Source organism: Euleptes europaea, chromosome 1, assembly GCF_029931775.1.
Source record: "Euleptes europaea isolate rEulEur1 chromosome 1, rEulEur1.hap1, whole genome shotgun sequence".
Classification (NCBI taxonomy): domain Eukaryota; kingdom Metazoa; phylum Chordata; class Lepidosauria; order Squamata; family Sphaerodactylidae; genus Euleptes; species Euleptes europaea.
Window position 1 is genome coordinate 63,868,502 of NC_079312.1, and position 17,042 is coordinate 63,885,543.

At 39.1% G+C, this 17,042-nt stretch overlaps 1 protein-coding gene across 1 annotated transcript in view; it reads left to right on the plus strand.

The window, feature by feature from the left end:
* Positions 1-17,042, plus strand: part of WNK2 (WNK lysine deficient protein kinase 2) — a 131,216-nt gene that overhangs the window by 100,717 nt on the left and 13,457 nt on the right. The window contains exons 21-25 of the mRNA XM_056851596.1: positions 2,739-2,794; positions 2,963-3,606; positions 5,406-5,620; positions 9,263-9,478; positions 10,489-10,587. Coding sequence (XP_056707574.1) covers positions 2,739-2,794; positions 2,963-3,606; positions 5,406-5,620; positions 9,263-9,478; positions 10,489-10,587 — 1,230 coding nt within the window. The remainder of the gene's footprint in view (positions 1-2,738; positions 2,795-2,962; positions 3,607-5,405; positions 5,621-9,262; positions 9,479-10,488; positions 10,588-17,042) is intronic.

A 17,042-nucleotide genomic window follows, 5' to 3' on the forward strand; every position in this document is an offset into this window, starting at 1 on the left:
CTGGCTTACAGTTGAAAACCACAGTATAAAAACATACCATTAAAAGCCATTAGACATAAGCAGCATAAAAATTGTCAATAAACCAGAGCAGACCATTAAAAAGCCGCTAAGACAAAACCACTAATTAAAAGCCTGGGTTAAAAGCTGTGTTTTAGCCTGTTGCCTAAAAGTAAATAAAATAGGTGCCAGATGAGGCTCAAGAAGAAGGGCATTCCCAAGGTGGGCGATCATAACAGAAAATGCCCTGCCTCTTGTTGCTACCCACCTCACCTCTAAAGGGTGGAACATGGAGAGCAGGGCTTGATAGGCATATCTTAACTGGTGGGCTGGAAAGTATGGGAAGAGACGGTCTTTCAGGTACCCTGCTCCAAGCCATTTAGAGCCATAAAGGTAAGAACCAGCACTTTGAGTTGTGCCCAGAGGGAAATGGGTAGCCATTGCAGCTTTCAGCACAGAGGTGATACAATACCAGTAATGAACCCCTGACAGTAGCCTGGCCACTGCATTTTGGATCAATGGAAGTTTCTGAACCATTCTCAAAGGCAGCCCCACACAGACTATATTACAGTAATCTAACTAGGATGTGGTCAGAGCATGGGTCACTGTGGCCAGATCATACTTTTTGAGAAACAGCTGTAGTTGACAAACCATCTGGAGCTGTTAAGAAGCACTGCAACCATGCAGGCCTGAGTCTCCAACCATAGGCCAGGCTCTAGTAGCACCCCCAAGTTACACACCTGCTTGTTCAGGGGAGTGCAGTCCCCTTCCAGGAAAGGCTGACTCTGCAGTCCCCAAGCAGCTTCTTCATTGACCAACAGCATCTCAGTCTTATCAGGGTTGAGCTTCAGTTTATCAACTCTTATCCATCCCATTACTTTCTCCAGGTACCTGTTTAGGACTTTCACAGACCCACCTGGCTTAGCTGTTAAAGAAAAATAGAGGTGGGTGTCATCTGCATGTTGGAAGCACCTTACTGCAAATCCTGGATGACTTCTCCCAGAAGTTTCATGTAGATGTTAAATAGCATGGGGAATAAGATGGGCCCCTGCAGCCCAGCCAGCCTTTCCTGAAGGATACATGGTTGATGGTATCAAAAGCTGCTGAAAGGTCCAAGAGAGTCAACAGGGACTCCCCCTGTCAGTGTCTCATAAAAGGTCATCAATCAGGGTGATCAAGGCCATTTCCATACCAAAGCCAGGCCTGAATCCATCTCCTCCAAGACCACCTGAAGCTGTGTAGCCACCTACTCAAGCACCTTGCTCAAGAATGGAATATTAGCCACTGAACGGTAGTTTAGATCATTGAGGTGCTGGGATGCCTTCTTTAGGAGGGATCTCACAACTGCCTCTTTCAAAGTAGTTGAACATACTTTGATGTACCTTTTCTACTTCATCACACCTCCTCAACTGAAAGTCATCCATATAACTAAGATTAGATTGCGCTATAATAACATCCTGAGATTGAACCAGCCCAACTGTGGTGTCTAAGTCATGGCAGATGCAAGCAATTTTATCTGCAAAATGCATTGCAAAGGAATCAGAGCAGGATTGTATGTTTTCTGGGTCAACATCTTTCAGGGCTTGAGATAAATGCCCCTTTACAACCTGAAAAAGCTCCACTGACTCCGGTTAGGGCAGCCTCAGGATTTCCCTTTGTCTTTAATTTTATTTTAAAAAACAGCTGGAGGAAACCCAAATATAAACAGGGCAATGTTGTTGGGGAGAGGGATTTTACTCCCCCCCCCTTTTGCCTCTTTTCTGTTGTAAATCCACCTTGTAGGAGAAAACATAGAAGTACAGTTGTGCTGTATTTTGTGTTCTTGTTCTTTTAGAGGGTATGTGATTTAGTTTTTCAAATGCAAAAGTGTTTTACAGAAATACAAATCCCACTCCCTTCTTACCACTGCTAATGGGTGTGGGGATGTGCAAGTTATATAACCATCTGAAGTATGCACCCAGAGACTCATGTCCTTTCTCTTCAGAGAAAAGAATTGCAAAACAGGCATGCTTATTTATCTAAAATTGCATATTAAAAATTGAAAGTAATTTGATGTGAAATAATAAAAGTCAATATTAGTATATGATTTTGCAAAGAGTTGATTCAGATAAAGTCTGACAACCAGGAATAGGATTGTGAACAGCCTTGTCCATGAAAATTGTGTAGCCTATTTCAGACCCCTGGAGTTTTACATGTTGTATGTAAAAAATAAATAAATAATGGATATCCCTGTAAAATCTGGGAATTTATTGTACATTTAAGTGTGCACATTTTGGATCATTCAGGCATAGCCTCTGTGCAAGTAAGAAAGCAAGCCTAAATAGGTTTACTCAGAATCCTAAACATCTATTCAATAGGGCTTATTATCAGGAAAATGATTTTAGAATGACACTGTAAGACACCAGTGTGTGGACATTCATCAGGCTGGGAGGACAGATCATGCACCAGAGGACAGATAAATGTTACCCTCTTTTCATTCAAGCACAGGTCATTGCACTGAATAACTGAATACTTCTCAGCACTTTAAACATTTCAGGACTTGCATTTGCCATCTTAATTTACATTTAACTCATATAGATGTCAACTGTTGTCGTCTATGCACCTAGGATACCAGGATTGTAACTTGTAAAGAGTCCATATACGATTTTGTGAAGTGAAGGTTAATTATGTTAACTGTTGCTTTGTTATAAAATCTGTATTACCAGATGCATATGTAATTTTGTTTCCAATTGATCAAACAGGCCAAGCTGCATACATTACTTCAAATTCTGTCGCCCTAACAACAGGACTCCCTCAGGTATTGCAAATTTACAATTTATTGCTTTACTATTTTTTGTTTCTATATATGTATCTTATTCTTCAAGCAGGTCGCGCTTATAGAGGTCACTGTTAACTTTTATCAGAACAGATGCTTTGGTCGTTGGAATCATAGTCTCTAGATACTGACTTTATTTTCTTATTTTAGGTTACTCTTTCATCACCAAATCTAAATGACCAGAAAGTAGCTTGTAAAATGAATGAGAAGGCGAAAGTGGTAACATTACTTGAAGAGGAGAGAACTAAATCTCAAAGAGATAATTCTGTAGACTCAAGCTTTCATGGAAATCAGGCTGAAATACATAACAGTACACCAGCAAAAACTATTGGGAGATTTTCAGTGATCAGCACACAGGATGAGTTGACTTTACCATCCTTGCATTTCTTGAGGTACTCTGCACCTCCAGATGTTTATCTGGATGATCAGCCTTCTAGTCCTGATACAAAGACATCTTTTCGGCGATTGCAGACAGCATCCTCTATTGATGTCCTTTGTGGTCATGATTCTAGTGATACTGGAGATGAGTCTCTTCAGAGAAAACCAGCTGCTCCTCCACAGTCACCTCAGAGCAGTAGTGCAGGAAATGACTATATGAAAAAGGCTTCATCTTTACTGCAAAAGTCTGGAAAGTCAAGTTCACAAGGCCTTGATTCCCCTAATGGCCATGGAACAAAAATCCCAACTATCAACATAACTTCTTTCCACTCACAGTCATCATATGTAAGCAGTGACAATGACTCAGAGTTTGAAGACGCGGACATGAAGAAAGAATTACAGAACCTCCGAGAAAAGTATGTTTCGTTGAAATCAGAGTGAGAGGGATCTTTTTTCCCCATTTATGTTTAGGCAGCATTCCTAGCTGCCTTTTTACAGGGTTTATGCATTTTCTCTCCTCCGTATATGCACATTTATCACAAGTGGGAATGGTAAGATTTTATAAGCATGTAAATGTTCCTTCTCTAAAGTAGAAGACTGTGTTTGGGTTGTACAACTTTGCCTTTTCATTCATGTATAAACGGGGATTCACATGATTGAATGCTCCTCCATTTAAAAACATTCCCTGCGCGTAGAAAATAAGATGTCAGGGGAACATTCAATCCTGAGAGCCAATACACACAATCTGAAGTGATAAATCTCTGGGGGGTGGGGGGAGAATTACCACTAGTCCTGGTGTGATGTGATCTGAGATGAATGAAGCTGTTGTCTTCACCCTAAAATAATCCCACACTTTCTGTGTCATATATAGTTTAAGTGACCAACAGTGCATTCCTGAGCGGAATGCCTGCGCCGGGCTTAGGAGGCAACGCAGCCGCGCTGCCTCCAAAAGAGGTTTCGGTCATGCAAAAAATCTGTGCAACCCTCATGCCACCTCACCAAAAATAAAAAGGGGCCTTCCTGGCCCGAAAGGGCTTTGGAGACTGCCTAAAGGTGGCCCTGCCCCCAGGCTGGTGCTGGAATGCCCCGGGAACGCCTCCCGGGACACTGTTACGCCCTGGGAATGCCTCCCGGAACACCGGCGTGGCCTTTGCTGGCGTTCAGATGCTGCTGGAAGGCCCTGTCGGCATCCTGGGGCAGCGCTGCCATGGCAGCACCTGGCAACCGGCATTCAGGCCTTCCCACCGGAGTTGTGGCCACAAGCCGGAATTAATTGCCTGGACGTTGGGGGGCGGGGGCGGACACCGGCACAGGCCCTTCCTGGCCTCCTAAAGACTTTCATCCTGGATGCCGGTGCAGGTCAGGAATGCACTGCAAAGGAATGCACTCTCCTTTGTACAACACATACAGAATTGCCAGGCTACCTTTCATACAAATAAGGAGGATATTGGTTTGGATCATCTGGTCTTTCATATATTTACTATGACTGAATTCATTCATGATACAAGTGAGTTAGGAAGTCATTGAGTATGGACTCAGGTAATGGATTTTCTCGATCTAGTATTGGATTTACCAGTTTTGTAGTAAAACAAATGGATTTTTTCCCATTTCAGTCAGAGAATTAGTTCTGGATAATAAATGTCATAGGAAGAATATTCAGTTAATGTATTCATCCTGAATATTATGTTAATATTACAAAAATCCTGGCCACTGCTTTAGGAACTGTGTCCTAATCTTGGCTCCAGAACCATTCTAAGTAACTTAAATCAATAGGTTGTTATTAAATAATTGACTTTCTTCAAGTACAAACAGGCCCTTCCTTTTAAAATTGTAAATGGGTATGTATAGTATAGGTTTTTGTATCTGGGAGTGATAAAATTTACTATTTTTATAGATGTCACAATGTGCTACAAGGGAGCTTTTGTGCAAAATAGTCCTGATTTCACATAATTAAAAGACTGGTATAAAGTAAACCAATAGCTCAGGAATTCTGCTTAGCCCAGGCAATGCCTTATAACTGAATCCCTGTTGGAAAATCTGTTTAACCCAGAGTTTGGTATATATCAATTACATCAAGCAATTGGCTGCATAAGAATAAGAATATTATATTATATACATACACACACACACGTATTAGATACTTGCTTACAAATTCAGATATATTGATTCAACCAGTACATAAAATTGATGTATACTAAACATTTTTGTTTCTCAGACATTTGAAAGAAATTGCTGAGCTGCAAACTCAACAAAAGAGAGAAATAGAAGCCCTGTACATGCGTCTGGGAAAACCCCTGCCACCTAATGTGGGATTCCTTCATTCTGCTCCACCAAGTGGCCGTCGAAGAAGAACCAGCAAGAATAAATTAAAAACTGGAAAATTATTAAACCCTGTACTTCAACAGCTCAAAACGACAACATCTCATACAAGTACGTTCAGCAGATATAAAACTCTCTTCTATAGGTAATTTCACCAGTGCTGTCATTTTGCTTTAATTTTTTGTTTGTTTGAGGAACATTCCAAAAATGTCTGCCGATTATTTTCTAAGGGAAGTTGTTTTTTGTTTGTTTTTTACAGTTACATTATTTGACCAAAAACAAAGAGAGGGAAACCTATTGGGTGGATTTAGTTATATTGCCTTAACACGTTTTTCTTATTATTTAAATTAATACGCACATCTAATATTAACATATTCAATGCTACCACAGTAGCGCATCCAAACATTTGAAAAAAGGAAAAGAATAGGACTTCTTATGTTTCAGGATATAAGCCAGTATCTTGAATGGAAAACAGTGTTTTTCTACCTGTATACAGCTTTACTCTTTAGAGTTATAGCACAATTCATCCCAGTTCTAGCCTCCCCCCCCCCCTCCTTATAGCTTAATTTTTTTACAGGCAGACCACGGTTCATCCCAGTGCTCCCAACCCGACAGCCTCCCCGTCCACTGACAGAATATTTCACATAGGGTTCAGTAGTTTCTCTATATTTGCCGCACCTTGACATACCACATCGTATTGGGCCATTACTAGGAAAAGGGGGCCTTGTTTCTCATAATGGCTTGGCATATGCTGAGGCAAGGAAGCTGGCAGTAAATCAGTTTCCCCATATTTATAATGTTTTTTATTCATCGTGTGTGTGTTAAGTGCCATCAAGTCGCTTCCGACTCATGGTGACCCTATGAATCAATGTCTTCTAAAATGTCCTATCTTTGACAGCCTTGCTCAGATCTTGCAAATTGAGGGCTATGGCTTCTTTTATTGAGTCAATCCATCTCTTGTTGGGTCTTCCTCTTTTCCTGCTGCCCTCAACTTTTCCTAGCATGACTGTCTTTTCTAGTGACTCTTGCCTTCTCATAATGTGACCAAAATATGATAGCCTCAGTTTAGTGATTTTAGCTTATCGGGTCAGTTCAGGCTTGATTTGATCTATAACCCACTGATCTCTTTTTTGGGCAGTCCATGGTATCCGTAACACTCTCCTCCAACACCACATTTCAAAGGAGTCTACTTTTTTATTTATTAATAACACAAAATAAGTTTGTTTTATATAATGAATTTGTGCACTGTATGTATAGAATTTGTTTACATCTTAAGTTTCCAAAAATGAATTCTGCAGTAGGGTTTCAGTCCCTTCTCCAACCTACCTAGGATACAGCAAGAGCTATTTCAATTAATGCCAGCCACCTAGAATATTCCATAGGCTGTTTCCACCCCTCAGACTGGCCTAGCATGTATGCTTTCCTTGGGAATCAGATGCCTCCTTCTGACAAATCTTCGTTTAAACGATAGAACAGTTGAAGAGAGAATCTTTAACCTATATTTTAATGTTAGTTTTTGGTCTGTGTTTGGGGAAAACTGTTCTGTGGTTTGTCTGATACAAGATGATCTAAGTAAGGTAAAGTTGAAACAGTTTAAATTATGGTTGAGGTCTTGCCTTCAACGTGATTTTGTAGCATTTGCAGCTATTGTTATTGGATTTTTGATCAGGATTATTTGATCCAACCATCTTTCAAAGAACATGAAAGGAAAGAGGGTTACTATGAAACAAGTGAATATTTTAATATGCTTTTCTATGGGTTGAAAGCAATAACTATTAAACTCAATTGATTGATATAATTTTATGGTCGTATACTCTTTTGGATCTTTAATTTTAAATCAGGCTGCCTCACATACAATATGTTGTTTTTTTCTAAATGGAATATACATGGGTGTTGGAAATTAGATCTGAATACTGATATACACTATTATGTATAATATTTATGTGTGTTTTACCACGATGATCTTTTTATTTTTTTGCAATCCACTGCATACATTGACTTCCAAAAGTCATATCTGATGACTGATATCTGATCCTAGCAAAATAGGTATAGTCTGATCCTAGCAAAACAGTCTGATATCTGATCCTAGCAAAATAGATATTTGTTGTATTTTCCCACATTACAAAATGCATGAGCATACATGCCCCCACTCCTAATTCACCATGATTGTGCCTTGTATATAGGAATTGTCATGCAGGAAGTATTCATTGGCTTCTGTTTCCATGTTTGACTTGAAATAACCAGCTTGGATGGCTATGTTCCAACATACTTCCATCCTTTGTAATTCACTCTTATCTACTTTCTGCTGTTCTACAAGACTTTAACAAGCTATCAGTCCATTGCTCAAATGCACATGCAAGGTTTGGTCAGTTAAAATATCCCCTCTTCTAAGCTTCCTAAGGTCATTAACATTTTTAACAGCAAAGTCACCCAAAATCTTAGATTTCTTTGGAGATGGTCACCAAGGTCATTCTGTGACAGAAGATACAAGTTATGATTAAAATGAGGAGTGGGAGGCAAGATTGAAGCAATTTTTTTTGATCAGAAGATAAAGCAGAAATATATCAGATAGGAAGATAAAGCAGAAGTATATTGACAGTTGTCTGTGCAGTAGAGAGTTGGAAATAGTATCCAATGAAACATACTTGTCCATTTGGGGTTGCTAAATATCAGCAGATGAAGAACATTCAGTAAGACATTGCAAAACAGGCTGAGGATGATTCCTAGATAATTGAGAACACAGGCTAAATTCTAGTCATTGTAAAGTTCTTCCCAGTATGTGAAAAGAGGGTTCAGCCATGAATGCTTCCTTGAAGGGAAGAGATTGATTACTTAGATAATTCTGTGAAAGTGTTATTTGCTCTTGAATTCACTTGAATTCGAAACTTGTTTCTGGAATGGGTAAATTTCATGTCATACTTTTTAATCTTCCTTTTTCTGCATAGTCATTGCATCAAAATATACCTTGTTCACCAAAAGGATAAAAGATAGTGAAATTTATATTAATTTAGTACTGCAATTTCCCATTCTCCATTAATTCCTACACAAACTTTGGAAAACATTAGAATTAGAGAGGACAGAGAAGAAGATTGGTTTTGCTTGGCATTTATGTGTATGATCCATTTCAGTATCAGGATTTTGGGTCATTCTGTTTGTCTTTCTTCCAACTGCATAGTTTTTCTGAAATAATATCCTTGATTTTCCTACTCAAGAGAGTAGCATTGGAGAGCTGTTGTGACTGTTCTCTTACATAGCATACCAAAGTGCACTTTTATATCTATCCTTTATATAAGCCTTCTTTCTTGTACAAGTACTCATTCAGGTAATGATTGGAAAATAAAGTGAGCTTCTGTTCTGCAACTGTTGTTTTTTTATATATATGGTGTGGAGAACTGGAGATGTACTGTTCAAAAACAAATTTTAAAAATTCCAGAAGTCTTTTATAATTGGCTAAAGTAGCTCTTTGGATCTCATCCTCCCTTTGTTGAGGCAGACAGCTGAATCTCTCTAAGTACAGTAAGGCTGTAAACTGAAAAGCTTTTGCTAGTGTTGGGTTTCATTTCGTATTGGCATTGATGTGTACATATACTGAACAGCTGGTTTGGTGTTTGCAGTTTGTTGTGTGTGTATACTTTGGCAGTGGACCTTTTGTGGAATTGTTGATGTCATCCAGTGCTTTAGAAAGTGGATCTGATAGTTACACCTCATCTTTTGTTATTGGCATGTGGTGATTTTTATGTGTGTCCTTTTTAGGCAATGTATCAGACTGCAAAGACACACTGGCTAAAGAAAATGCTAACGCTCAGACTGGTTCTACTGAAGCAACTGCACTAACGTCATCCACATCAGCCATACTTGGAAAGTCAGTTCAGACACAGCAGCCCTGCTCTGTCAAGGCCTCGTTGTCCACTGACATCTGTTCTGGATTAGCCACTGAAGGAGGTGATGTCCATGGAAATTCTGGCCAAGGTGATTCTATATTCTCAGGGCCATCATTCATATTCTACACTGAAATTAGTACTTAACAGTTCAACACTGAAAGGGAATAGGATCAAGTGTTAACTTTGGATCTGTGGGAGATGGAGGTTCAGATATTTGCTCAGTCATGAGGCAAATTGGCTATTTCCACTGTTTCCCAGACTAACCTGCTTTGTAGAATCATTGAAAGCATAAATGTGTAAGAACAGCAAAGGATGCTGTAGAAATGATGCAGGGAATTCCAGTGATATATTGGCAAGTTGTCAAAGAAAGTTGCAGGTCTGAGGGCAATTGAGAAGGTCATTTTTGAAAATGAATATTAGGAAAGTTAGCACAGTATTAATAAAGAGGAAAGTTTTATACATCTTAAATTCATATTCTAGAAGAATTGCTTAGGATCAGAGAATGACATGTCTTGGGAAAAATTAGAATAGGGACCCTTGGCAGATTTAAGATGTTTACTATTTGGGAAAGACTGTCTGACTTTCTCTTGGTTCGTACTCTAGCTCAAATCCTTTGCCACTGATGAGACTAGAATTTTGTTTATAATGCCGTAGTGGCCTACAAAAATGAAATATGTGAGCAGATAAGCCACCACCATGCAAGATAGTTTTATTCCATATATTGCTCTTCTGGCTTCATAAGAAAGTCGCATTTTAGAGATGGTTTTGTATAGCTTATGTTGCTGATACTTTTTGGTGCATAGCTTCAAAGATTCATCATAATAGGACAGCAACATCTGTTGCAGAAGTGTAATGATGATTAAAAAGAAATACCTTACTCAGTTCTGCATGTCATCCGAAACTAATCCTATAAAGTATCTATTTTCTTCTGCTGTATGTTTTTTGCATCCTTTTGCATATAGCCAATGAACTTGCTCCACTTTGGCAAGGATGTGGATGATAAACTAACAAAGCTGATATGACTGATGGTGACAACTGATCTCAGCTATTTGTACTTTATAAGTGTCTTTGTTTTCTTCCCTTTATATTCATTTGCAGGCTGGACGGTTTTCCACCAAACGTCTGAGAGAGTGACCTATAAATCTAGTAGCAAACCTCGTACCAGATTCCTCAGTGGACCTGTGTCTTTGTCCATCTGTTTGTATTTGTTCTTTTGTATTTTATCACAACCCATCTTTCTTTTATTCCCCCCTTTCAAAACTCATTTTCACATATATCTAACATATTCAGCAGGATTGCCCCTTTTTTTCTAGTTTATTTCTCCCCCCCTTTTTTTTGAAGTTAATCATCATTGGCACTCCTTATTTTTAATTTTGTTTTGTTTCATTCAGAAAGCTTTTGTGCACTGCTTTTGGCTCATGCCTGGGTACCAAAAGCATGTGTGGAAGATCTCATCATTTATTCTATAGCTTTATAGTAAACTTTACCCTGGATGTATTTTTATGTGATTTTACGTTTAAGTGACTATTTTAATTTACAATGTGGCAATTATACATGTCTGCTGTCCCGGTTCCAGCGATATCAAAAAGAAATTCAACCTTCTGTAGACGAATGGTCTCTTTCACACATGTTTGGACTATGAAGACATGCATGTAGCAAGCTGATACAATTCTAGAAGGTCACTGAAGGGTATAACATCCGCACAAGGACTGTATTCAAACAATATACAGTACTGTTTATATCCACTCATTATTATTATTTATTTTTTATTGTTTTTTCTCCTATCCCTTGCATGTGGAAATGCTGAGAAATGCTCCTGCTAGTTCGTTAATATCCTGTTTTCTAGGCAATATCCCTCCCCTCGCCATTGTACCCTTTGCCTTAGTTCAAACTTTGTTAAATTAAACTTGTCTAGTTAGTCTGCTATAAAGTGCAGTATGGCTTTTACTCTAAACTCACCTAGCTGGAGCACTTTACTCAGTTTATTTTTCTTGTGACCTCATGTGACCTCAGAGATGAAGTCAACAAGCAGTTCATCAAAGCACAGACTAAAAAATTTTAAAATAGAATTTGTTATGACATTCTAGAAATTATTATTGGTATCATGTCTAGGTTGATTTCAAACAGTGGTGAAACTTATCATAAATAGACTTTTTCTGAATTATATTATTACTCTAATTGGCAGTTCAACGAAACCTCATAGATATTCTTTTAAAAAAATGATATCCTTTGTGCCAAGCATATTTTCTATCAATTATATTGTACTGATAAGATAATCTAGGGCTTGCTTACATACAGTGCCAAAAATAGAGTTAATGTTCTCTTAAACATTCAGCTAATTCAATGTTCATTTTCATTTATACCAAACTTTTCCCATTAGACCTATACATTTTTATCATTATTGAGGTGGTACAGATCAAAGGCACAAGACTACTCAAAATACATCCTTCTTGCTTTTAAATAATGCTTTTCTAATTTTCAAAATCCACTAATTACAAAGGGAGTTGAGAACTAATAGGTATGTGTTTTAGAATATAGAACTCATTATATTTATTGTATTACTCATTATATTACTTTAATATTAATCTCTAAATCTAGAGATAATATGCTAGGGTATAATTATGGATATAATTCTTATTTACAGTCGGTGTGACTGTCACTTTTTCTGTACCACAAGTATCAGAATTGTTTCCTTTATCTGTGGCTATTTACATCTAATGCCATTGTCCTTTTTAGGTCCATAGCAATAAGCACAAAAGTAAACAGTGGACATATAAAGTTTATTATGTGAAACTTTCCCTTTATTTACATTAGTTAGCTTAACTACTTATATAAGGCTTCCAATTCTTGGTGCTTGTCTGCTTGGTGATGTGATTGTGGCAAGATTTTAAAATAAGAATACTTTCAGCAAAATAGTTTGGTTAGCTTATAGACTGCCTTTTAACTAAAAAAGATACAGAACAGTAAAAATTCAGTTTAAATCAGTTTTCCAGTTATACCATTCCTCCTGATACTCCATCTTTATTGATCTGACTCCAGGGCCCTCCAGAAAATGCAGGCCGTCAAATGCAGGGAAGCATCAACTCCTGAGGGAGAAGTTTATTTACTTAATGGGCAGCCCATTCCTAAGGGGAAGGGTATAGATCCATGGTGCAGTCGCGCTGCCTCCATGGAGGCTTCCCGGCCACTGTAAATAAAAGAAAAGCAGTTTAAAATGTTAAAAAGGAAAAATGCCCCCATAACAACCAGCAAGGCTACACCACCAAAAAATGTGGCATAGCCATGCCACAGCTCAAGGGGGCGTTCCTGGGTCCACAGGGGTTAGGAAGCTGCCTAAAGGCAGCTCCGCCCCCAGGAACGCCCCCCCCCCCCCACTAGCGTGGGCTCTCGTTTCCAGGATTTTGCTGCTGGCTAAGCAGCACTGGCGGCGGAGCCCCGCAAAGCAGTGTGGCTTCCTGGCACCAGCAGATTTACCCCTGCGCTGGTGTAGGTGCCCCTTTATTCCATGATAAGGTGGCACCTATGCTGGCATGAGGCCATGCCAGCTCCTAAAGAGCTTCAGCCCCCTCCTTCAGTATTGCAGCTTTAGTTCCTTTCTCAATGGGGAGCTAAAGTAGCTTACATTGTTCTCCTCTCCTCCGTTTTATCCTGGTGTGGTATTAAAGTTGTGCTATATTTCATTCCAAAGTTAGGGGGCAAAGGCTGATAAAGTCTTCTCCTGTGTTCTCACAAGCTGAACCTCTGCTAAGGCTTGTTCTAGAAGACTGCTTCCTGGTCAGGGCTAACTTAGGTTTCAGGTTAGTTGATAAAGCAGTGGTAGTCCAGGTACCTTGAGCTTAAACCATTTAAGGCTTTAAAGGTCAATAACAGCCCCTTTTATTGAGCCTGGAAATGGACTGAAAGCCAAGGTAAGGTATAACTTTAGCTTCATATGGTCACTGTGGTACCCTAGCTGCTGCAGTTTGGACCAACTGAAGTTTCTGGACCATCGTCAATGGCAGCCCCACACAGAACATATTAAGATCATAATGTGTGGATACTACTAAGGCATGTGTGATTGTGTCCTCTGGTCAGATTTCTCCAGCAAAGACCACAGTTGGCAAACCACCCTCAATTGGTAAAAGGTGTTCTAGGCAACTTCTGACACTTGACTGTCCAAAGACAACATTGACCTTAGAATTATTCCCAAACTGCTCACCTGATCTTTCAAGGGGAATGTAACCAAATATTGGGAGAACCCCCATTAACAGATTGGCCTTAGTCCTACCCATCCCACTTCCATCTGTATGGATTAGCCTTCATTTTATTAAAACCATCATCTGGACCTCCATTATTTCCAAACATTGCTCTAACACTTCTAGTCCATCCCTGAATTTTGATGGAAAGGAGAGAGAGAACTGTGTTGTAAAGAAAAATCTAAGTTAATTGAATATGTTTTAATTTGGATTGAAAACTTAGTAAAGGGGGCTGATTCTAGGGGTATACAATACGAAAACTTTGCCATCTCTTCATAAACTTTTCCCCCAGGCAGATGTTGTTGCATTTGATCTTATATATCCTTTCATAAAACTGTCCAGTTTCTCAAGCCATTTGGCCAGTGTACTTATTCATTTATTTGATTTATACCCACCCCTCCCCTGCATTGCTGGGCTTGGGTTAACTCACAACATATTACAACATATCAAAACGCATTTTGTTGCCTATAGCACACCAGACAGTGATGCAATCATTACAATATCTGACAATTTGGTGTTAAAAGCATAAGCTACATGGGCTTTGTTTTTCCTGAAGTCTCAAGTTATCTTAGGCTGGATCCCTTCTCCACTGGCAAGTGTTTCCTATCCCTTTATCTAGTGTTCCACCCCACTGCCAGCTTCCCCCCTTTATTTTTAAATTTACAAATACCAATATATGTTATCTGGACCTTCCATACATCTGTACCCCTGAAACTTTTCTGTATATGGATATTAATCTTTACCAAAAAAAAGTTCAAACCCCTAGGAAATTTAAGTATTTCATTTCTATTCCAAAGTGTGAGCTGACTGGTTGCCTTTGTACTGTGCTAAATCATCCTTTGCTTCTGAGTGGGTTAAATAGTGGTTTTGAGTGGGTTAAAATAGTGGTTAATATCTGACCAACCAGTGAGAAAGTAAACATGCTCTCTATGATGATACATGTATCTGAAAAGAATAAGATGCCGTGCACAAGGAGTTTCATAAGCAGCCTTTTAAAGTGGGAGAAAAGTATACATGAACACCTGAAGCTGCCTTATACCAAGTCAGATCCTAGGTCAAGGTCAGTATTGTCAACTCCAACTGGCAGCATTTCTCCAGGCAGAGGTCCTTTACATCACCTATTACCTGATCCTTTCAAATGGATAATACCAAGGGTTGAACTTGGGACCTTCTGCATGCAAAGCACTTATTCTACCACTGAGCCACAGCCTCACCCCTGATAATACATTGTAGTACCATTTTATCTAGCAAAATTTCTAACATAATAGGAGCTTGAGTAGCCATTGGCTATTTGATGATACTTAAAGATCTGCTAATATCAGAGTGCTTTTGCTTTTTGTTAAAGATGACTCAGTTTAATATCCTCTCAGTCATAAGCTTCAAATCTAAAATATTTGTGTAGTAATTTACTTCAAAATATATGAGACATTTGTAATCTGCTTTTTGTTAGAGAGGCCTACAAGATGGTGTTTCCTGTCCACGGTGTTAAGTCTCATTTGGAACAACCTTAAGCAAAATTCAAAAATATCCCTCCCAAACAGCCATCACTGTGTGGAAAACTTGATATCTGATCTACGCTACACAAGATGTATTTAAACATGATAACTCCCTCACATGATTTTTTTAAAAAATCTGTTCTTTCCGGGAGAGGAGATTTGATGAGTGAAGGGTGACGTCACTGATGTGGAAGTTGTTCTCTTTGTTTATCAAAATTGATTCTGTTATTAGGTAGCCTTCGGCTATTTGATAATAACTGAATATTTATTAACCTTAGAGGGTTTGCAAACAGAATAAGAATATTGTTTTTATTGTATCCCTGGGACATTTGTAGGCCCATTTTACATGCCGTATCAACTGACATGCTTCATTGTAGACTTCCTTATAGCACTTGCTGTAATCTATTGCCTGGTTGTAGTTTTTCAGGCAATGGACAAAAATTCTTGTTTGTAGACACAAGCAGATGGAATCTACTATCCCTGTTTGCTTGGACTGCTTCAAGGTGTTCAATTTTTGTATCACTGAGGGGAAAAAAGTAATGAGGGGTTTTAATTAACTGCTTCAGGGGGTGGTAAGGTGATGCCTGCATGGTTTGTTTAGCATCCTGATGGATCAGGAAGTAACAATCCTAAAATAAGACAGCAATCCTAAACAGACATACTCAGAACCCTACTCAGGTCTATTCAAAGGGGCTTAATCCCAAGAAAGTGTTTTTTAGGATTGCACTGTAATTCACATGCACGATAGATTTTAGTCTGATTTTTTTCCTACATCAAAATATTGTTTGTTCTTTGGATTAAAAAAACTCAAATTCAAATCTTATACTCTTTGTTCACAATTGGTTTTTAAGCAAAGATACAAATGGAATTTATGAATGAAACCTGAAAAACAGCTCATTCCTGAGCCTCGAGGGTGAAAGCCCTTAGGAGGCTAGGAAGGCACTGTGCCGACATTGGGGGGCCCTGCACCGGCACCCGGGCTACTTCTGCCAGCGTTAGTGGCCCCAGTGCCAGCGTGGAGGCCTGGTCGCCGGTCGCTGCCGTAGCAGCGCCACCTTGGAACACCGACAGGGCCTTCTGCCGACATCCCACCAGCGTAAAGACCCATGCCGGTATTCCGGGAGGCGTTCTGGGAGGAGGAGCTGCCTGTAGGCAGCTTCCTCTTCCCTTTCATCCTGGGTACGCCGACGGAGAGAAGAGTGAAAAGCAAGGCTGCGCCAGCTTTTTTGCTGGCTCAGCCTCACTCTTCTCTATGGGACAAAAAGTCTTTTAAAGGCTTTTAAAATATTTTCGGTGGCTGGGAAACCAGTGTGGAGGCGGCACAGCTCAGGAATGTGCTGTATGTTGTTTATCAGAAGTGACTAATCAATACATATGATGGCATATGCTAAGTATGCCACTTAATTTGTCATGGCATCTGACCGACCAATTTAATAAGAAGATCTGAACCATTGTGAAAGAACTAAGAGGGTCATCATGCATGTTGAAAATATTGTAGAGATAGAAGGGTCAGTGTTTGGTGTTTGGGTCATATACCTGTCAATTAATTAAGCTTGAAAACTGGCCTCAGGCATGCAAATTAATGTATGTTTTTCAACTTATAAAATATGCTTTTGGGAAATTCTTCAAGCAACATATTTGATAGTTAAGCTAATTTGTTCCTGAAATTATTATTGTTACTCATTTACTAACAAGATCATCATAGTTCAATACAGTTAGCTACACAAATAAAACAGGAATCAAAATATATTGAAGTAGCATGATTTTTAAAACACATCTCAATATTTATTGAAGGTCCCTCCCCCCCCAAAAAAAACCCTGCAGATTATTTATTCTGATAGCAGCACATTTATTCAGGTTTTGAGCTGCCCAATTATTTCTTCTTTTCATGCTGAACTGCTGACTTTCTGTCTGTTCCTTC